At 40.0% G+C, this 23809-nt stretch overlaps 2 protein-coding genes across 2 annotated transcripts in view; both read left to right on the forward strand.

The window, feature by feature from the left end:
* The window catches only part of LOC143020268 (putative 4-coumarate--CoA ligase 3), a 343617-nt gene that overhangs the window by 101613 nt on the left and 218195 nt on the right, over positions 1-23809 (forward strand). The window lies entirely within an intron of this gene.
* The window catches only part of LOC143020365 (luciferin 4-monooxygenase-like), a 36033-nt gene continuing 32265 nt past the window's right edge, over positions 20042-23809 (forward strand). Inside the window, exons 1-2 of the mRNA XM_076176735.1 lie at positions 20042-20122; positions 21914-22085. Coding sequence (XP_076032850.1) covers positions 20042-20122; positions 21914-22085 — 253 coding nt within the window. The remainder of the gene's footprint in view (positions 20123-21913; positions 22086-23809) is intronic.

Below are 23809 nucleotides of genomic sequence, written 5' to 3' on the forward strand. Positions count from 1 at the left end.
CTTCTCTCTCATCACTTTAATAATCGTGTCCTTTTTTGTTCTTTCATCTGTTGTGTCACTATATCTTTAAATGCAAATTTGTTGTTCTCTTAGATTTTTTTCCAATCCTGTACTTCTTTTGCTATGGGCTCTTTACTCTCTTTATTCTTCTTCTTTAATTCCTCCTTCTCATCTTTTAATTCTTTTAACTGTCTTTTTAATTCTTCTATTTCTTTAGTTAGGTTTTGTTTCTCCTTCTTTAGTTCTTCCAATTTATCAACTCTTTCCGTAATCCGTGTAAGTTGGTTGAACCTTACCTCCCAATGTTTGGTCATTTTCTCCAGTTTTTCCTCTAGACTTGCTAATCGGGGAGGTTGGCATCCCCCCCCCCCCGCTCATTATCTCCACTTTCTATTGTGCTGTTCTTATCTGTATTTTTAAACTTAATACTTTTACTGATATTTTCAATTTCACCTGCATTGTCTGCAGCCCTCTTGTTGACATTTCTTCTGATGTCCGGGGGAGCCCGTTCATCTCCTTTCTCATTTCCTTCCATTTCCTTCCATTTCTCCTTTTTCTTCACTTTAACACTACACCACGAGCTTTCCCCTTCCCTACTTATACAACAAAATTACTTCCTCGTCGTTGAGATCCACTAAAATTGCACTTCTTTTCCCGAGGTCCAATCTTCGCTGTGAATCCGACGTACATGTGTGTATTTACCTAGTTGTATTTTATGGGAAGGGGAGTTATGCTCATGGTATCTCGTCTTCATATCTCATCGTCATATCTCGTTTTATCCAGACTGTTTTTAAATTCGTGTGTTGTTTTTGCACACACCACTTTCTCATCTAACTTGTTCCAAATGTTTATTACTCTGTGAGGAAAGCTGTTCTTTTTCAGGTCTCTTCTATAACTGTCTTTCTTGATTTTCTTTCCGTGTCCTCTTGTATCTCTACTATCCCATTTTATTAGACCTCTCTATCAATAGTTTCTATGCATTTCATGATTCTATAAATAGTTATCAAGTCTCATCTCTCTCTTCTTTGCTCTAATGTCTGTAGCTCAAGTTTTGCTAGTCTCTCTTCATATGATAGTTCTGAGAGTGTTGGTGCCAATTTCGTAATTGCTCTTTGTATTCTTTCAAGTTTTGTTATACATTTTTTTGTACTTTGTGACCACGTCATCGCTGCATACTCCAATCTTGGTCTTATCAAAGTGACTAGTATTTTCTTCACTATTTCTTTGTCCAGGTATGTAAATGTCACTTTGACTGTTCTTATCAAATTATAAGTTTCTCAAAAAAAAAAAATTATGTTTCTCAGGGGACATATTATTCATAATAATGACTCCCAGGTCCTTCTCATTTTCTACTTTTTTAATTTCTTCTTCTCCCAATTTATATGATCTCACTATTCTTTTTTGCTTCTTCCAAATTCCATTATACTACACTTCTTGATATTGAATTTCATCTCCCACTTTCTACTCCATTCCATGGTCACCCGGTACTAAAAAGAATATAAAGGAAATTGAAAGAATCCAGAGAGGAACTACGAAGATGGCCCCAACACTATCAAAAATGTCATATGAAGAAAGATTGGCAAAATGATAACTCCCAACTCTGGAACAAAGGAGAGAAAGAGGTGACTTGTTGACCAACTACAGAATTATGAAAGGTGTAGAAAAGCTTGATAGAGATGACTTACTGAATTGGGATAAGAGAAACACAAGAGGACATGGAAAGAAACTCATAAAGGACATTTATAGAAAAGACATGAAAAAATAGCTTTCCCCACACAGTGGACACAGTGGTGATATATGGAACATACTAAATAAAACAATAGTGTGTGCAAAAGCAACACAAGAATTTAAGAGCAAATTATGGCGAGATACAGACATGGGACACCACAAGTGTAACTCCCCTTCCCGTACGATACAACTAGGTAAATACATTCAAACTTCTCCTCTCTTCCTCTTTTGTTCCATGTTTCTGCCCCATACAGTGCTGTCAGCACAACCACCCCTTCAAACAATCTCCTTTTAGTATCCATTCCCAAATGTCTATTTCTCATTACGCTTTTTAATACTCCAAAGCATTTACTTGCTTTTCTCAATCTACGTTCTACCCCTGCCACTTTCCAGTCACATCCACACCCAAGTATCTAAAACTATCCACTTCCTCTAGTCTCTCTCCCTTAATACTCACTTCCATTATGCTGCTACTTTTTCTTTTTGTACATCTCATCACCTTACTTTTACCCACATTTATCTTCTTTCGCATACTTTCCCAAGCTCTGACAATAACTTCCTCAATTCCTCCTCTGGCTTTTATCCCACTTTTCTCCATTTTCTTTACTCATATTCAATCCCTGACCCATTTCCTATGTATTTACCTCCCCCACCACCCCACCCGTGTATAAATTGAACAACCAAGGTGACATAACACATTCCTGATGAAGTCCCACCTTTACCTCAAACCATTCGCTCCATTTCTGATTTTAACACAAGCTCTACTACATTCGTAAAAACTCTTGAATGCTCTTAACAGCTTTTCTCCTATCCCTTATATCTGCAATACCTCCCACAGTGCCTTCTTGTCTACCCTACACAAGTCTTTTCTGAATCCATAAAAGCCTATAATATATCCTTAACTTTTTCCTATAGCTTTCTCAAATGTCTGTCTTAGCACAAAAATATGATCCACACAACCCCTATCTGTCCCAAACCCACACTGTTCCTCACCAATCCCTCTGTTCCTCTCCTAATCCTCTCAATTAAAACCCTCCCATAAGCCTTCCCAACTACACTTAAAAGCTGATCCATGTGAAACTACTACACTCACACTTGTCCCCTTTTCCCTTTTAAAGTGGAACTATACAGGCACTCCTCCAGTCCTCCTGCACTCTAACTTCTCTTAAACAAACATTAAACAAACATCACCAGCCAGTCAACCATCACTGTACCTCCTCTGTTTAGACATTCCACATGACATTCATCCAACCCAGGTGCCTTACCTGCTCTCATCATCTTAACTGCCTTCACCTCATTGTTCCTTATCCTCCATTTTCCTCACTCATCACGATCATTTTCTTATTACATCCCACTACAACTACCTTTCCTCCTTATCCTCCTTCATATTTAGTTGCCACCTAAAATACTCTACCCATCTTCCTCTTACTGCCTTCTCTTCCACTATCATCTATCCATCTGCACCTTTTACCTTTTCTTCTCTACTTGATTCGCCTCCTCTTCCTCTCTTAATTTCTTTCCAAAGCACCTTTTTATCACTTTCAAAAATTTCTGTCATACTCTTACCCCACTTCACATCTGCTCTCCTCTTTGCCTCCTTTATCTTATGCTTTACTTCCCTTTTCTTTGTACCTCTTGTATGATTCTATCATCCTATTTTGTAACCGATTTGTGAAAGCTCGCTTCTTCTCTTCTACAACCTTCTTTGTTCCCTCATCCGACCACTCGCTACCCTTCCTTGTATTTCATCCCATCCTCCTTGTTCCACACACCATCTACACACCTTACGACTTCCTCCTTGAGCTATCCCTATTCCTCCTCCACCTATAGTTCTACTCTATCCTTCACTCCCTCCCACTCCTCTCTCAGCTTCTTCTTGTACTCTGTCATGCCCTAAGCTCTGTTTTTGTGTGTTACATCAAACTCTAAAACAGAGTTTGAGTAATTCCTACAATCCAGAGTCTCGGAGAAGAATCGCCCCTTTATAAATACATCCAACACGCCAGGATAAAGAAAGAAGATATACAAAATCACTGAAATATTTACTAACACAACTAGTGAGAATATCTCTTACAAAGTACCGACAATGTGCAGAGGTCGAGTGCGGAGAGAGCAGCGTGGGTGTCTGCACCCCCGGATTTATACCCCAGCCGCACAACACAGGTGCTACTGCCCAAGTGCCAACTTATCTTAATACACATTTTCCTATCCCTATCCACCCAACTCCACACATCCATTACTTCCTTTATTTATGCATGGAGAGGGTTCACAATAATTCCCTAGCTTATACCTTAACCTACAAGACAGTGAGGTAGAAAAGGAGGGGAGGCGCTAATTCGCCTCCTTCTTCTTGGTTAATGCGCCCCTTGACCTCAGCTAGCGGGCGGCGTTGGTTTCGTACCACTCCGCCGCTTGCCTACGAGAGCTTTCGCGTGCGTTCTAGGTCAACAGTCTTAGCGGACAAGGAATCATTGTTCATTCTCACCCCATAGGGCTAAGGTGGTCAAGAGAGGGGACGCCGTCTTCACCACCGTCGGACTTACGCCGCTCCATATTTGGTCCGTGTTATAGGTCACACCGAGGGGTTGCACAACACAGTGTAGTCATGCTCCAGGAATGAATATGTCACATCACGAGTATGAACCCGGTGTGACGTGACATACTCCTTTTCCTTGTCTTTCTCATTTAAGTAGTTCACTTTAAGCACCTACCTACCTTCTGCAATTTTCCTCTTTCTCCATCTATCCTCTGCTCCCAACTCCCCTTCCACCAAAAAATCATCTGATATTCCCCCACTGTCTCCCTTTAGAACATGTATATCCTTAACATTTCCTACTATACTCCTGGTTACCACTATAAAGTCCAATAACGCTATACCACACTTCCATCCACCACCCTCTCCCATGTGTACTTATGCTTGACTTTCTTCCTAAATATTGTATTACCTATCATCAACTCTCTAGACACGTCACCATCAACTGTTCACTCCGGTTTTTTCCTGTAACTCCACACTTACCAACCACTTCATCTATTGGTTCACTTCCTACCCTATAATTAAGGTCTCCTAATACATCTACATTGACATTTCTCCCTAATATCTCTATGCACTCGTTTAAATCTATAAAAAAAAATCCCTTTCCTCTACAATCTTCTCGCTACCACACCCATATGCACTTACAAAAACCCACAACTCCCTCCCCAGTTTCACTTTCATCCACATTAACCTTAAAGAAACCTCCTTCAATTCTACCACACTTCCCTATCTCTTCACTTACTAGTATAGCCACCCATTCTCTCCCTCATCCTCTCTTCACTCCTGAGATCCTCCCGACTACACTCCCAAACTCAAACTCACCCCTCTCTTTCAACTTAGTTTCACTCAATACCAACACATCCATCTTTCATCTCACAAAAATTCTGCCTATCTCTTCCCTTTTACTCTCATCTGTACCACATCCACACACATTAAAAGACCCAAACCTTAGGGTACTAGTTGGAAAACTCCTCCCAGACTTTCTTATGCCTTTATTATTTTCTTTTCTTTTTTCTTTTTAATGTCCTCTTTACGGCTACAGGGAGAAGGATGCCTAACCCTATCCCCGCCCTGTCCCATTCTTATGCTTTATTTCTCTTTTCTTTGTACCTCTCATATGATTCTCTCATCCTATTTTGTGACCAATATGTTAATACTTGTTTCTTTTCTTCTACAACCTTCTTTGCTTTATCATCCCACCACTTGCTACCTTTCCTTGTATTTCTTCCCATCTTTTTTGTTCCACTCACCATCTTTGCACACCTTGTGACTCCCTCCTTGAGACATCCTCATTCCTCCTCCACTTCTAGTATCTAGATTAACTCGTAACTGTACCAATCAGAACTTTATTCATTGTATTATTGGAATATAATGTAAGTTTTTTCTTGTTTTATGCAGGAGAGAAACAGGAAAATGTTGTAGGCTTTCTGCCTTTCTTCCATATTGGTGGAATGTTAGCTCATTTGAGTTTTAGTATGATGATGGGCTGCAAACTCGTTACAATCCCAAAGTTTCATCCACAACACTTTCTGAGGACCATCACACACCACAAGGTGAGTCTATATACAACTACATTGAAATATATAGATATACAGGGTTGTTTAGCTAATGTTTGGTTTAGCATCAGTAGAGATCCACATTTTTGTATGGAGCCAAGAATGGAAAATAATTTTCAATATAAAAAATGCAAATTACTAGAAATGGTGAATGAATTCAGAAGACTATTTTTAAACTATTCCTTGGGAAGCAAATCCATTACAAAAGCAAAATAGGAGAAAGATTTGGTGGTGTTGATAAAAGACAACCTGTCACCTTAGTTAGTTAAGGTTTATTCAACAAAATAGAATACAGTTTATACATACATATATACAAAAATTTTACAAATTACTTGTTGAAAAGGGAGAGCGTGAAGCAAAGCTTATGGGGAATTGCTCTCCCTTTAAGGAAATAATTATTTTTATTTTATCTATTTATTTTTGTTACATGTTAGTATGATACATATATATATGCACGCACATATATACATATGTATATATATATATATATATATATATATATTTTAATTTTTTTTTTTTTTTTTTTTTTTTTTTTTTTTTTTTTTTGCAATGAGATGTGACACAACATATCAGCATAATTGTCCAGAAAATTTGTGTCTTTTCACAAAATGGATGAAGAGAGCATATGATCCATCCAAAACTAGAATATTTATCAGTGGTGTGTTCCCCACACAGAATGATATGAACAAGGTCAAAGGAATACAAAACACAACAACCAAGCTGGTTCCTATCTGCCAATTTTGAAAAATAAAACAGAAAGAGGTCCTGTGATTGTATTATTCATGTCGCTAAAGGAGATGAACTACACTGACAGAAAATAGCTCTTGATTAGATAGGAGGGCTTTATGAGGTCATGTGAACAAATTAAGAAAAACTACACATGTCTAAAGGATGTGAAGAAATGCAGTTTTCTATAAATGCATAGAAATTTGGAATAATTTAAATGATATAGCCTAAGCTGGAACAAATTCAAATCTATGATAGATACATACACATACCAAAGGCTTTTTTTCCCTTACACAGGAGGTAGCCAAAAGACAAAGGCATAGAAACCACTCCCACCCATTCCATCCCCTACATACTCCACTCCCCTTTACCCTCTTTCCTCCCTCTTATCTTGGCACTTCCTGGATGATGGATCATCCCTGCATCTTGTCCACTGACCTGGGTCAGAAGCAGTGTCACAAGACACAGCACATCCACAGCAAGGCCGCTTCATTAATTTGGCGAACCCCCCTTTCTGTCTACTCATGCAGAAAAAGAGACGATGGGAAGAAATTTCTTTGCGCTGAGTCATTTTATTTCTTGTACATACTCCCTCACCCCCCATCCCCCACCCACTCCCCCTCATGCATCACAGCATCATCCATACATAACCCTTCTTGATTCACCCCTATCTTCTGTCCTCTCACATCCTTCCTCAACAGACATTCCCCTCTTATATACATAAATGACTTAGACGACAGGATAAATAGTGATGTTAGTAAGTTTGCTAACAGCACTAAAATAGGATGCCTAATTAGGTCAGGAGACGATGCAGAGATTCTGCAGGATGATCTTAACAAATTGTTAACATGGTCGGTGAAATGGCAAATGAACTTCAATATCTCTGAGTGTAGCATGTTAAACGTAGAGCTACGCAACACCGAAAATAGATACAGCTTAGATAACATGATTTTAGAGAAAACTGAGTGCAAGAGAGACTTGGGAGTTCTAGTGAGTCCAGACATTAAAACCAGGAAACAGTGCATTAGTGCCAGGAATAAAGCTAACAAAGCATTAGGTTTCATTGCTAGGATGGTAACGAATAGTAGTACAGAGGTAATTATTAAACTCTATCTAGCAATAGTTACACCCATCCTTGACTATGCGGTACAGTTTTGGTCTCCGTCCTACAGAATGGACATCAATTTACTAGAATCAGTACAGAGAAGAATGACCAAAATGATACATGGACTCAGAAATTTGCCTTACGAAGAGAGGCTTAGGCACCATAACTTGCATTCTCTGGAAAGATGCAGAGTGCGGGGTGATCTAGTAGAGGTGTTCAAGTGGATCGAAGGCGTTAACAAGGGTGATGCAAACAAGCTCATCATATTAAACTGGACAAATTTAGATTTAAAAAGGAAATAGGCAAGAATTGGTTTACTAATAGGGTGGTCCACGAATGGAATAAACTTAGTAAACATGTAGTAATCGCTGAAACTGTAAATTGTTTTAAGAAACGATCAGACAACTTTATGGGTGGGGATGACAGGTGGTGACGGATACAGAGCTGCCTAGTGTAGGCCTTATGGTCTCTTGCAGTCTCCTTCATTCTTATGTTCTTATGTTCCCTATGCCCATGTTACCCCATCCATCCATCTCATCCTAGGTCACCCCCTCATGTTCACTCCTTCCACATCTGCCTTCCACACCTCTTTTACTAATCTTTCTTTACACATTTTTCCATGTGTCCAAACCATCCTAATACTCTTTCATCAACCCTATCTCCCAACTCCCTTTCCACCCCTTTTCTTTTCCTCACCTCCTCATTTCTCGCCCTATCCAGCCTAGTAACCCCTATCATACTTCTCAGACATTTCATCTCAAACACATTCAAACTCCTTTTCTCTTCCTCTCTTATGTTCCATGTTTCTGCCCCGTACAGTGCTGGTAGCACAATCACTCCTTCATACAATCTCCTCTTAGCATCCACTCCCAAATGTCTATTCCTCATTACACTTATTAATCCCCCAAGGCATTTACTCACTTCTTTCAATCTACATTCTACCTCCATCCCCACTCATCCCTTTCTTACCACATTGCCACCCAAGTACCTAAAACTATCCACTTCCTCTAGTCTCTCTCCCTTCAGGCCTGCTGCAACTTTCTCCCCTTGTACATGTCATCACCTTACTTTTACCTACATTTATCTTCAACTTACTTCTTTTGCACACCTTCCCAAACTGTCATTAACTTTCTCAATTCCTCCTCTGATCCTGCTACAAGTGCAGTGTTGTCAGCTAACAACAACCAGCTTATCTTCTACTTTTCTCCATTTTCTGTAACCATCTCTAATCCCTGACCCACTATCCTTGCATTTACCTCTCCCACCACCTCATCCTTGTATAAATTGAACAGCCAGGGCAACATAACACATCCCTGACGAAGTCCTACCTTTACCTCAAATCACTAACTCTCTCCATTTCTAATCCTAACACAAGCTCTACTACTCTCATAAAAACTTAACTGGTCTTAACAGCTTTCCTCCTACCAATATATCTGCAATACCTCCCACAGTGCCTTCCTGTCTACCCTGCCATAAGCCTTTTCAGATCAATAAAAAAAACCAAAATCCTTTCCTTTTCCTATAGCATCTTCACATATCTGTCTTACCACAAAGATCTGACCTACACAGCCCCTACCTGTCCTAAAACCACACTGTTCCTCACCAATTACACCCTCTGTTCCTCTCCTAATTTTCTCAATCAAGACCCTCCCATAAACTTTCCCGACTACACTTAACAAACTGATCCCTCTGAAACTACTACACTCACACATTTGTCCCCGTTTTCCCTTGTAAAGTGGAACTATACAGGCAATCCTCCAGTACTCCGACACTCTACCCTCTCTTAAACAAACACTAGATAACCTCACTAGCCAGTCTACCATCACTGTACCTACTTTTTTCAGACATTCTGCATGGCATCCATCCAAACCAGATGCCTTACCTGCTCTCATCATCTTAACAACTGCCTTCGCTTCATTTTTCCTTATTACTCCTCCATTTTTTTCACTCATCACGGTCATTTTCTTAATGTTTCCCATTGCAACTACCTTTCCCTCCCTATCCTCCTTCACATTTAGCAACTCCCTAAAATACTCTGCTCACCTTCCTCTCACTGCCCTCTCTTCCATTATCATCTCTCCCTCTGCACTTTTTACCTTTTCTTCTCTACTTGATTTGCCTCTTCTTCCTCTTTTAATTTCTTTCCAAATCTATGATAATTAAAGATTAAGGATATAGACCAAATTAGAACCATATATGAATTTGAAGCTAGTCATTATCAATTAGAGAGTAGGAGATTGGCATTCACAAACATTGCTCCTTTTCTGTATACTACAGCTAGATAAATACAATTAGGTAAATACATATTATAATGAAGGAGACAATAGACACGTACTAAGACAGAAACAAGAGTGAGTGTATATTAAATGCTAGTTCAACAGAAGATGCAGTAAGACAGAGCTTGGAAAATATGGAATAAAGATAAAAATCCTGGAAAATGGCAAATATACATAAATTATAGAAATAAGTATGTAAAAGTGTAAAGAGAAGAAAAAAGGAACCGTGAAAAAGACATTATAGAAAAATGCAATGAGCAACCCAAGCTATTCTATAGATATGTAAATAGTAAACTTAAAAATAATTTGGAAATTGTGAAAGTACACCATGGAAATACAAAATACACAGAAGATCTAGAAATGGCCAAAGTCATGAATAATCACTTCAAGTCGGTTTTCACTAGAGAAGAGATACAGTATTGGGACGAAGGAAGTGAAGTGCGATCTCACCCCCATGAGTGAAATAATAACAAAAAAGAAATAATAGAACATTTAACAAACCTTGATGTTAGAAAATTGCATGGCCTAGATGGAATTGCAAATTGGATTCTAAAAGAATGCAAAGAAGAACTAATGGACAAAATATATAACATAATAAGTTGCTCACTTAAAGAAGGAAAAATACCAAAAGACTAGGAAAATGCCAACATTGTACCAATATATTAAGGAGAAAACAAGAAAGAACCAACTAACTATAGACCAGTCTCACTAACAAGCACTACGGGCAAAATATGTGAGAGAATTATCAAGAATAAATGGGTAAAACACCTGGAAGAAAATAATATAATAAACCCAAGACAATTTGGGTTCAGACAGGGAAGATCATATACCACAAAATTAATCTGTTTTTACTCAAGACTAATTGTAAGAGGCCGGTAGATAGAGGTAGACATTTAGGTAGATCAAGGGGTGGGTGAAACGATATGTAAATTCTATATTCGGTTGTTATGATACAATGGCCGACGGTAAGTTGCTGAATTGCATATTCTAGCTTACCATCTTGTATTTGTAAATATTGGTTGGAGTGGAGATCAAAAGTGCTGATGTGACTGAATGTAAACCCAGAGCTTGTTCTGCTTGTGACAAATTGCTTGTGTAAACAATATTACTTGAGACAGTATAACAGTCTTTCTGGTTGGAGAAAAGGGTGGAGGAAGAGAAAAATTATTGGTGCATGGAAATAAAGTCACGCCCTAAAAGGGTGGCACTTATTTGTAACATTCAAAGTTATTGGATGAATTAAATCATGACGTTGGAGCAGATTGGTTTGGTGGGTGTAAGAGGATCCCAGGTGGGAGTCCCTTGGTGTAGCTTGAATAACCAAGTGTAACTGATTAGCAAAGAAAAGAGAAAAGAAAAATACGTTTAATTCACCTTCGAACTGATTAATGGAACTGGACTAAAAAATTACACTATGAGAGTGGCATGGGGCCTACAGATGAAAAAGTGACTTACTGAAGTGTTAGTAGCAGTGAAGCTAACACTAATAGATGCAATACAAGAAAGAAATGGATGGACTGATTGTGCTTTCTTGGACTTACAAAAAGCTGTCGACAAGGTACCACACAAAAAAAAATGTTAAAAAAAAAATGAAAATATAGGAGGAATACAAGGTAACCTGCCAACCTGGATGCAGGACTTCTTGAATGGTAGAAAAATGAGAGTAGTACTCAGATAAAAGTATTCAGGTTGGAAGGAGGTGATAAGTGGAGATCTGCAAGGATCTGTATTGACTCCAATAATGTTCGCTATTTATGTGAATGATGTGGATGATGATTTGGAATGTTACATGAGCTTCTTTGAAGATGACGCTAAATTGTTGAGGAAAATAAAAACCGAAACGGATTGCGAATCACTACCGGAAGATCTGAAGAAGGTATGTAAGTGGAGTCAGAAATGGGAAATGGACTTCAACATTCAGAAGTGTGACATAATGGAGTTTGGAAAAAGTAAAAACAGAATATCAGGACAATATAAAATTGGAACTAAGGAGGTAAAGAAAGTGGGATCTGAAAAAGATCTGAGAATAATTATCTCAAATGGCTTGTCCTCTGATAAAAAAATAAACAAAATTGTTGGAGAATCTTATAACTTACTAAGATCAATAAAAGTGGTATTCACCTATTTGGACAAAGATATGATTAAAAAAATATTGGTCATACTGATAAGGTCTAGACTAGAATATGTGGCAACATTGTGGTCACCCAGTACTAAAACGAATATAAAGAAAATTGAAAGAATCCTGAGAGCAACCACAAAAATGGCTCCAGCACTTTCAAACTTGTCATATGAAGAGAGACTGGCTACATTGGAGTTACTGACTTTGGAGCAAAGAAGAGAGAGAAATGACCTACTGACCATCTATAGAATCATGAAGGCCACAGAAATAATCGATAGAGAGGACTTGTTAAATTGGGACAAGAGAAACACAAGAGGACATGCCAAGAAACTCAAAGATAGTTATAGAAGAGATCTGAAGAAGAACAGTTTTCCACAGAGTGGTGGACACTTGGAACAAACTGGACGAAATAGTAGTGTGTGCAAAAACCATTCATGAATTTAAGAGCAAACTAGACATTGCAAGATACAAAGGCGGGACACCATGAGCATAGCTCCGCTTCCCATAAAATACAAGTAGGTAAATGCACAGATGGGCTTTGGTCAACTTCCCACAGCTGTCACCTTCAGCTGGTTGATACAGACTTCATCCCTGCCCATGAAGTGACCCAGGAACGGTACCTCATGCTGGAAGAGGGTGCACTTCTGGGGGCTGAGCTTGAGGTTCAACTTCCTCGGGTGCCGTAGAACCTCCCCCCCCCCCATCCCCCTGTCGCTCCAGCTCCTGCTGGAAAATTCCTCAAAAATCTAGTACGCCATCCAAGTTCTATATGACCGCCCTCCACTGTACCCTCTAGGACCTTTTTCATGAGGCATTTGAAAAACCCAGGGGCATTATACAGGCCGAAGACCATCATGTTGAAGTGTCACAAGCCCTCCACGAACAAGAAAACGGTGTTCTTCTTGTCTGCCTCCCTCATCTCTACTTCGTGGTAGCCTGACTTGAGATCCAGCGTGGAGAGCCACTGTACTCCTGTCAGTGCATCAAACGTGTCGTCGATCCTGGGTAAGGAATACGAATCCTTCATCGTCACTGCATTTAGGGCCCAGTAGTCAATGCAGAGCCGCTTGGAATTCTCCACTAAACCCAAAGTGGCCATCTCTTGCACAGTTTGTTCCATCTCTGCTTGTTTTGCTGTTAGGAGTCTCCACTGTGATTGCTTGATCAGTGGGCCTTCATTGGTGCCAATTGTGTAATGCACCAACAATGTACAGCTGACACCCATGGCTCCACTTCTGAACACATCAGAGAATTGGGACAGGAGACGACACATCACCTCAGTATGTCCCTCAGTCAGACATGTAGAGCCCCTCAGTGCCAGATCCATAAGGTGATCAGGCAGCTCCTTCCTGATTGTTCCTGCATCACCTGGCTGTCATTCATTTGCATCACTTTTCGGCTGTGGCTTCACTTTTGATTTCTGTGGACTTTTACTCTCTTGCTCTGCCATGATTATGCCTCTGGTCTGGGGGTCTGCTAACTGTGGTTCACTTACCTGTTAGGCAATGTCCGGGAGGATCAAAGACACCTCTTCACTGTGTACCCTCAGCATCCGACTCCTGAAGTCGATGACCACCTCACATTCCATCAGTTAATCCAGGCCCAGCAGGCAAGGCTCCTCTGCACTGGCAGCTTACACCGGCAGCTATTCCTCCACAATACCCATGCCAATATGAGCCTGCATTGGCCCCTTGAGTCGCATGCAGTGCCCAGTAACACTGAAGGGTTCCTGGTGGACAGCTGGAAGCCCCCTCGTGGTCACCAAGTCCGTCTTGATGAGGATCTTCTCGGCCCCTGTATTCATTACTAGACGGCATGGTTTCCCATCCGCGGTACCATGTAGATTTGTTGTTTGTGTTTTACTTTGAGTTTGGAGTTGAGACAAATGAAATTAATTAAACAAATCACTCATATGTAACACACAACATAACACTATAGTCCTATTTCTAACACCATCATCTTCATAATCAATAGGGGGCTTGAGCTTCTTTGTAGATTATGCTAAATTGCTGAGGAAAGTGAATACTGAAATGGATTGTGAATTACTACAGAGAAACCTGAACGAGGTTTAGAAATGGAGTCATAAGTGGGAAGTAGACTTCAACATTAACAAATGTAGCATAATGGAGTTCAGAAAAAAGTAAAAAAGAATATCAAGATAATATAAAATTGGAACAAAGGAAGTAAAGAAAGTGGGATCTGAAAAAGACCTGGGAGTAATTATCACAAATGACATGTCCCCTGATAAACAGATAAGCATTGTTTTTGGAGAATCTTACTACTTATTAAGATTGATAAAGGTGGTTTTTACCTACATAGACAAAGAAATTGTCAAAAAAATACTAGTCACACTAATAAGGCCTAGACTGGAGTATGGTGCAGTACTATGATCACCCAATACCAAAAAGACTATAAAAGAAAATTAAAGAATCCAGAGAGCAACTACAAAAATGGCCTCAACACTTTTAAACTTGTCATATAAGGAGAGACTGTCTAAATTGAAATTACTGACTTTGGAACAAAGAAGAGAAAGAGGTGACCTGCTGACCATCTACAGAATCATGAAAGACATCTAAATTGAAATTACCGACTTTGGAACAAAGAAGAGAAAGAGGTGACCTGCTGACCATCTACAGAATCATGAAAGGCATAGAAGTACTTGATAGAGAGGACTTACTAGATTGGGATAAGAGAAATACAAGAGGACAGGAAAAGAAACTCAAAAAGGACAGTTATAGAAGAAACTTGAAAAAAAAAGTTTTCCAGAGAGTGGTGGATAACTGGAATAAATTGGACAAAACAATAGTATGTGCAAAAACTATACACGAATTTAAGAGCAAACTAGACACTGTGAAATACAAAGATGGGACACCCCGAGCATAGCTCCCCTGCCCATAAGATACAACTAGGTAAATACAACTGGATAAAATACACAAAGGCACCTATCCCCACAGTCTCTTCGAGTAAACTCCCACGCAGCCATCCTTTGCACTCCAAACAACTCTCAACAGGTTCAGTCAACTTGCCCTTCATGAGTTCTGTAGGTGTCCCTCATGTCTCCTCCAGCGAGGGTTGTCTCTTGTCCTGTGAGTAGGATCAACATCAGAAAAACGTGCCACATACTATATAGCTGGAGTTGATATTCATGAATTATGTTTGTAACTGGCCTAGACCGAGTCTCACAGTATAGTCTGTAGTTTGATATGAAGTCATTCCAGCCCCCATGATTCTCCAAAGGCACTTAGTACCAAAGACATCGAGACACCTCTTCAAGTAAACACTCAGTGTCTAGGTCTCATAGCCATACAGCAAGATAAGGAGCACAAATGACTTGAAAATTCTAATCTTGGTCCTGCATGAATAATGACAATGCCATATACTCATGTTGAGAGACTTTCTAACACCATGGGCAATGCCAATTCTTCAAAGTACTTTCTGACATGATATAGCAAGTTGCATAGAAAGGATAGATTGCATCAGTGGAAGAATAATATCAGTCACAGTAAGCATCTCAGGACAAAAAACAGTCTTTATTCAAGCTTATGTTCCACAACAAGGAAGGACACTACAAGAGATTTTGACCTTTTATGAAGACCTTGAGAGAACCTATGATTTGGCACCAGCAGACAGCGATGAAATAATCATGTGTGAGCGAGGTGAGCACTTCTGACATGACCCATCACTTTGCACTACACTATCAAGGTATATAAAGCCTTACAAGACCTCAAAATCCTCATCACTTGCATGGACAGATCAAACTGTGTCATCTAGTAAACCCCCAAACTCCTAGACGGTCCTGGTTCAAGAGACCTGAAATTCAAGGATTCTTGCCTCCCAGTGCAGTAACTCGATGGCTGCAACCATTATCTCTAACAAATCTGCAAGAAGGACAGCATCATCAGCAAACACAAGGTCAACTTTGGTGTTGCTAATAGATGTTTTGCAATTATACTGATTGACAACTCTGCCCAGTAACCAGTCTATGCAGGTGCTGAAAAGTGTTGGGATGAGGACACACCCTTGCCTCAATCCTATCCTGAATTAACAGGAAAGAAGCTAAACTCTCCTCCAAATTTATATCACTCTCTGTTCTAGAGTATAAGCCAGATATCAAGTTAGTGTTCTTACAGAAATCCTACGGATCTGCAGAAAATCCCAGAGCACTCCATGATTCACCGAGTCAAACACCTTCTTGAGATCTGTATAAGCTGTGAGAACCACCTGTTGAAACTCATAGCATTACTTCTTACGAATATGAAACGCCAGTACCCAATCAGTTGTTGACTTACCTGGCTTGAACCCAGACTCTTCAGGCAGTGAAAGATCCCATAAGAAAAAGTTCTATTACTGAACTATTATTATTCTTAAAATAAGCTGTCCCAAGCTATATACAATATATTCTTTTATGTCAGCCCGAAGGTTATAAATGAGGTCAGGGGTGTAGAAGAATTGTACAATACCCTAACTGCTAGGATTCTGATCAACCAACAAAAATTCAAACCCTACAAGAAAGATCAGAAACAAATACACCTAAATGGATGACGGAAAGGTTGAAAAATGAGATTGGAATAAAGAGAGGAGTTTGTTAGAATGAAAAGGGGAGAAACACGCCTTAAGACTATGTCTAATAAAATGGCCAGACTGTAGATAGAACAAGTGCAGAGCAAAATATAAGTGAAATTAAGGTTGCCAGACAAGTTGGATATAACCCCAAGGGTTTCTTTCATCCCCACAGAATGTAAAATAAGGAAAAGATAGACACAATTAAAGCTGGTGAGGATGTCTTGATGGATACAAAGGAAAAATGAGTGAGGCATTAAATAAATATTTTCTTTCAGTATTTACAAAAGAGAGTATAGATGTGGTTCCTGATTCCTACCCAATCTTCAGTGGGGAAGAGAGAGACTAACTAGCATCAGTATTAAAAAGGAAGATGTAGTCAAACAGATAGAATTTAAAGCAACAAAATTACCGAGTCTGGCCAAAAAAAAAATTCAAAAGTGCTAAAAAAAAAGTGCAAATTTGAAAGGAAAAGGGGACAAGTGTGAGTGAAGTAGTTTCAGAGGGATCAGCTTGTTAAGAGTAGTTGGGGAGGTTTATAGGAGGGTTTTGATTGAGAGGATTAGGAGAGGGACAAAGGGAGTAATTGGTGATGAACAGTGTGGTTTTAGGACAGGTAGGGGTTGTGTAGATCAGATTTTTATGGTAAGACAGATATGTAAGATAGCTATAGGAAAAGGTAAGGATGTTTTTGGGGGCTTTTATGGACCTGGAAAAGGCATATGACAGGAAGGCACTGTGGGAAGTATTGCAGATATATGGGATAGGAGGAAAGCTGTTAAAAGCAGTTGATAGTTTTTACGAGAGTAGAGCTTGTGTTAGGATTAGAAATGGAGAGAGTGGGTTGTTTGAGGTAAAGGTGGCACTTTATCAGGGATGTGTTACGTCAACCTGGCTGCTCAATTTATACATGGATGGGTTGGTGCAAGAGGTAAATGTAAGGATACTGGGTCAGGAATTAGAGATACCTAAAGAAAATGGAGAAAAGTGTGAGATAAGCCAACTGTTGTTTTTGGAAGACACTGCACTTGTAGGAGGATCAGAGGAGGGATTGAGAAAGTTAATGACAGTTTGGGAAGGTGTGTGACGGAAATTGAAGATAAATGTGGGTAAAAGTAAGGTAATGAGAAGTACAAGAGGGAAAAGTCGCATCAGACTGGAAGTATTAAGGGAGAGAGACTGGAGAGAGTGGATAAGGTTAGATACTTGGGTGCGAACGTGGCAAAAAAGGGAGGAGTGGAGGTAGAATGTAGATTGAGAGAAGCGGCCTTGGTGGATTAAAAAGTGTAATGAGAAATAGACATTTGGGAATGGATGCGCACTGTATGGGGCAGAAACATGGAATATAAGAGAGAAAGAGAGGAGGAGTTTGAATATGTTTGGGATGAGATGCCTGAGATGTATGATAGGGGTTACTAGACTGGATAGGGTGAGAAATGAGGAGGTGAGGAGGAGAACAGGGGTGGAAAGGGAGTTGGGAGATAGGGTTGATGAAAGAGTATTAGGATGGTTTGGACACATGGAAAGAATGAATGAAGAAAGACTAATAAAAGAGGTGTGGAAGGCAGAGATGAAAGGAGTGAACATGAGGAGTCGACCTTGGATGAGATGGATGGATGGGGTAAAAGGGATATTGGGAAATAGGGGAATGTATGTTGAGGAAGGACAGGAGAGAACATAAAATAGGGGTGAATGGAGAATAGTTGTGTATGGATGATGCTGTTATGTATGAGGTGTGGTGGGTGGGGGATGGGGGGTGAGGGAGTATGTATGAGAAATAAATTGACACAGCCAGAAGGGATTTCTCCCCGTCTTCTCCTCTTCTGCATGAGGGGACGGAAAGGGGGGTCGCCGATTTAATAAAGTGGCCTTGCTGTACATGTGCTGTGTCTTGCAACACTGCTTCTGACCCAGGACAGTAGGCAAGATGCAGGGATGACCCATTATCTAGGAAGTACTAAGATAAAAGGGAGTGAAGAGGGTGGAGGGGAGTGGAGTATGATAGGGATAGAATGGGTGGGAGTGTTTTTTTTTTTTTTTTTTTTTGCTATCTGCTTTGTGAGGGGGGGGGGAAGCCTTGGTATATGTATGTATGTGATGGCACTCAACGCACATTCTCGAGGGAGTGTGAGGAACACTCCTGGCAAAGACTGGTCTCGGAAACTGCGTACAATAACCGAACCAGCTTTCGCGGTGCGGCAGCCATCCTACGGGGAGGTCAGCGCCCCACGTCTTACGCATCGGCAACGAAGGCTTCAGTAAAGGCTAACCCGTCGCCCCTTCCCTCATCATCTCATCCGGATACCACATCATCCGCCGCGACCGTCCCCGTGCAATCCTCTCAATTTTCACGCCAGTCGACCTCCCAACGTGTCATATCTCGCGTCACCGATGGTAATCTCATACTTGATTCTCCCCCTCCACATCTGACAAATACATCCAATCTTGGCACTCTGGATCCAGTTAATCCTTCTTCTCGACCCGTAATGTCTTCTGATAGATCACCGAAGAAGCGCCCTGAAGCCAGTAAGTCACAATCGCCCCAGAACAACTCTAAGCCTAGCAAGTCATCAAAATCTTCAACTAAGGTCTATAGATCGCCCACACCATCCTTTGAGAAGAAAAAGCCCCCCTCTTCGGGACAATCGTGCTCTCAGCTTCCATTGGCGCAATCTAGCGCAAACTCTTCATCAATGAGTGACTTCCCCCAGATGACATCCATCTCCACCCTGTCGTCTGTGCAGGATGGGGAGATTCCTGATACCGAAGACATTATGATGAAGAGCCCAAGCAACTCCACAACTTCGCTCTTGGACCTTCCATCATTCCCGCAGTTACCTATACAGCCCCCTGCCCTTTCCGGCAAGAAGCTTCCCCAGAAACGACCCCTGCCCGACGGCGACTCGAACGACCGCCCATCCAAGACTGCGCCCTCCAACACCTCCCTTCAGCCTCCTCCCTCAGTGTCCCCCAAATCCAATAAAAAGCTTACACAGCCTCACCCTATCGAAACCACGCCAGATCCGTCGAGTAAACAACCGCCTCCTAATCCCGATCCATCTTCTAAATCACCAGAACAAAGACCGAAAGAAAGAGACCAGAGAGCCAAGACCTTACCTCAAAAAACTCCTATGGGACGCGAATCTCGTAAACCCTATGATGGCCAACTTAAGCCGTCCCCCATCGGGGGGCGGCACTCTAATTAATTCTTCAAATTCTCACCACCCACGACACTCCTTAGGGTAGTGTAGATTGGGGTATCGGGGTTCCCCAGAGCTTGGTTTTGGGTCCCTTGTTGTTCATTATGTGTATAAACAATTTGGACAATGGGATTAATAGTGATGTTAGTAAGTTTGTAGATGTCACTGAAATAGGATGCTACATTAGGTTGGGGGAAGATGCTAAGATACTGGAGGAGGATACTGATGAATAGTTTGCATGATCAAAGAAATGGGAAATGGATTTAAATATCTCAAAATACAGTGTGTTAAGCATAGGATTACACAACCCAGCCAGCAGGTATAGCTTAGATAATGCTATATCAGTTCTTAGCATACAATGACACCGACATCGGCATCATGAGTCGCAGGTTGCATTTTGCCTAGTTGTATCTTATGGGAAGGGGAGCTATGCTCATGGTGCCCCATCTTTGTATCTCACAGTGTCTATTTTGCTTTTAAATTCGTGTATAGTTTTTTGCACACACTATTGTATGTTCTAGACATCCACCACTTTGTGTGGATTTTTTTATCTCTTCTATAAATGTCCTTTTTGAGTGTTTTCATGTCCCCTTGTAATTCTCTTATCACAATTTAGTAAGTCTTCTCTATCATGGACTTCCACGCCTTTTGTGATTCTATAAATCATTAGCAAGTCCCCTCTTTCTCTTCTTTGTTCCAGAGTCGGTAATTTTAGTTTTGACCATCTCTATTCATATGACAGTTTTGAAAGTATTGGGGCTATCTTTGTAGTTGCTGTCTGGATTTTTTTTTTTTTTTTTTTTTTGGTACTGGGTGACCATAGTGTCGCAGCACACTCCAATTTAGGCTATATCAGTGTAGTATTTTCTTCACCGTTTCTTCATCCAAATAGGTAAAAGACACCTTTATTGATTTTAGCAAGTTGTAGGATTCACTGACAGTTTTGTTCATCTGTTTATCAGGAGACATGTCATTTGTGATGATTACCCCAGATCCTTTTCAAATCCCACTTTCTTTACTTCCTTTGCACTGAGTGGATATACCAGGATGCTGGAATCAGCATCCTGATATTTGTTTATTTTGTAGTTGTAGCTGTAAACAGGTTTGATTGCATTTAATGTGGTTATCAACATTCAGGGTGGAAGAGAATGGGTATTACATCTGTAACTTTATATTATATAATGCACATATTGTGATGAATCAGCGCATCATCAAACATCAGGTAGACCAATATATGCACAAGTATTCAACTCATTGAAGAGGTTAAAGAAAATAGAATGTGAAAAGGACTTGGGCATGTTAGCGAGTATGGAAGTTAGCCCCTTACACAGCAACTTTTTTTGGAGGAAACATTTTAAGATGAATTTTTGCTTATAGTTTTTTATATAGTATATTTCATGCTGATTATAGAAATAACACTTATTTTTATCTATTACTATTTTACTTGAAATTTTATTTTGAAGATACCATTTCCAACAAAAACGAGATAACCCATCTTCCTTTTTATTGCCTTTTTCCCAACTTTAGAATCAAAAGTAAAGGTAAAATACACAATTTACTCTTTTTTTATATCTTATTTTACAATTGATAGTCTGGGATTTCCAGTGAATGGGAAGCATTGTGGTGGAGGAAGCATGTTTTGTTCTAACACATGTCAGCACCAATGTCATAAATCCTCCTCACTTGAGAGAGAATCGCCATCATCAGATGAACTTGCACTCTCATCTCATATATCCAAACTTCTAATTAAAGCTTCATATTCATTCTCATCTTCTGAGCTCGAAATCTGGACATAATATATAAAAAAAAAAGTGTATGTGCTCAAAAGCGATGAGTCTGCTTCATTTGACTGATACCTTATCACTAACAAATGCATCCCGAGGTGGAAGAAACACAGCTACCAGACATACGATTCACTGAGTATACTCATTGATGGCTGAGAAGGGCCCTAATTCAACTATTATACTCGGGAAAAAATTCTAGACTTGAGTGGTGTACAAAAAAAAAAAAAAAAAAAAATCCTGAGGCATCTGCCTAAACAATATGTAATGTATCAGTACTGAAAGGGTCAAATGTCATTAATTAATTTTCTGGTATTTTGTTTCTCTAGGTTAGAGCCATCATTATGGTCCCCCCGGTCCTAAACTTCCTGAATTCAGCTCATGTACCTCCAGAAGCACTTCGGTATCTTGAATCCATCATGGTTGGTGGAGCTCCAGTCCCCACTACTGCTGCTGAGATTTTGAAAAGAAAAGTTGGACACCCTCTCTTCTTTCAGGAGGGTCTGTTACTTTTTTGCACTAGGTTTTATTACTGTATGTCTAACCTGCTCATAAGATCATATCTAGAAGAGTCAAAGTAAACTGGGTACACTTGTGGACATGGTTGTGACTATGTAAGATATACTATGTCTGTCAGTCCAAGAGCTTGCTAGATAAGATGCCCAGGACAGGAGTTGAGTATTTATCTAGTTTTACATATTTAAGTTATGGTAGTATCCAAGAATGGAGGACAGAAGTTCGTGTTCACTTAAATAGAGAGAGAACATATAGGTAGAGTTGAAATATCTGGTAACAGACATATCTGAAGATGAGAGAATGATGGGAAAGGTTGGTCATAAGAGTGAAGAAGGTAAGAGGTGTATTGAGAGCTATATGAAGATGTCACAGGAAATAATGAAAGGTATGTGTAATGTGATAGTTGTACAATTGTGTATAGGAGTATTTACTTCTGTCTATCTATATGCCTATGGCTTTTTCTCCCTTTTAAGTGGGGTAGCACAAGTCAAGGCATGCACCCACTCCTACCCATTCCACTCCAGTCTATCACCTTTGTTTCCTTCTTAATTTAGCTCCTCATGGTTGAGGGATCATCCATGTCTCCTGATCTCTACCTTGGTCAGATGGAATGCAGCAAGATGCAGTACATCCACAGCAGGGCTGTTTCACTTACATTGTGACAGCCCCTCCCCCTCCGGTCCCCTCACACGGAAAAATATAGAAGATTGGAATAAGTCCCTTCAAGCTGCATTAAAAAATCATCCATACAAAACCATCCTCCACTCACCCTGTGCCTTGCCTCCTCCCTTCATTGCTCAACAAACATTCCCCTCTTCCTCAGAGCCCCTTTCACCCCATTCATCTATCCATCCTATTTTTGGTTGTCTCCTCAAGTTTGCTCCCTCCACCTTTGCCTTTCATGCCTCGTTTGCTAATTCTTCTTCATTTATTCTCTCCATTTGTCTAAATCGTCCCAATAATCTTACATCAGGCCTATCCACCAGTTCCCTTTCCACCCCTATTCCTTACCTCCTCATTTCTTACTCTGTCCAACCTTGTAAACCCTACTCTACTTGTCAAACACTTGATCTCACACATTTTTACTTGGATGAAGAAATGATAATGAAAATATCAGTCACACTGATAAGGCCTAAATTGGACTATGCAGTGACACTATGGTCAACCAGTACTAAAAAGAATACAAAGGAAATTGAGATAATCCAGAGAGAAACTACGAAGATGGCCTCAGCACTATCAAAAATGTCATATGAAGAAAGATTGTCAAAACTAGAATTACCAAATCTGGAACAAAGAAGAGAAAGAGGTGACTTGTTGACCATCGACAAAATTATGAAAGGTGTAGAAGTCCTTAATAGAGACAAATGACTAAATTGGGATATGAGAAACACGAGAGGACATGGAAAGAAACTCAAAAAGGAGTTAGAGAAGATACATGAAAAAAATCTTTCCCCAATAATGTGTGCAAAGACAATACAAGAATTTAAGAGCAAATTAGATATGGCAAGATACAGAGACAGGACACCATGAGCATGGCTCCCCTTCCCATAAGATACAACTAGGTAAAATAAATACATTTAAACTTTTCCTCTTTGCCTCTCTTAAATTGCAAGTCTCTGCCTCATACAGTGTTTTAAGGACAATCACCCCTTTGTCAAAACATCTCTTTGCATCCATTCCCAGATGCCTGTTTCTCATAATACTTTTCA

The sequence above is a fragment of the Oratosquilla oratoria genome, chromosome 39 (genome assembly GCF_046742065.1).
Source record: "Oratosquilla oratoria isolate Oo_2021 chromosome 39, ASM4674206v1, whole genome shotgun sequence".
NCBI classification, from domain to species: Eukaryota; Metazoa; Arthropoda; class Malacostraca; order Stomatopoda; family Squillidae; genus Oratosquilla; species Oratosquilla oratoria.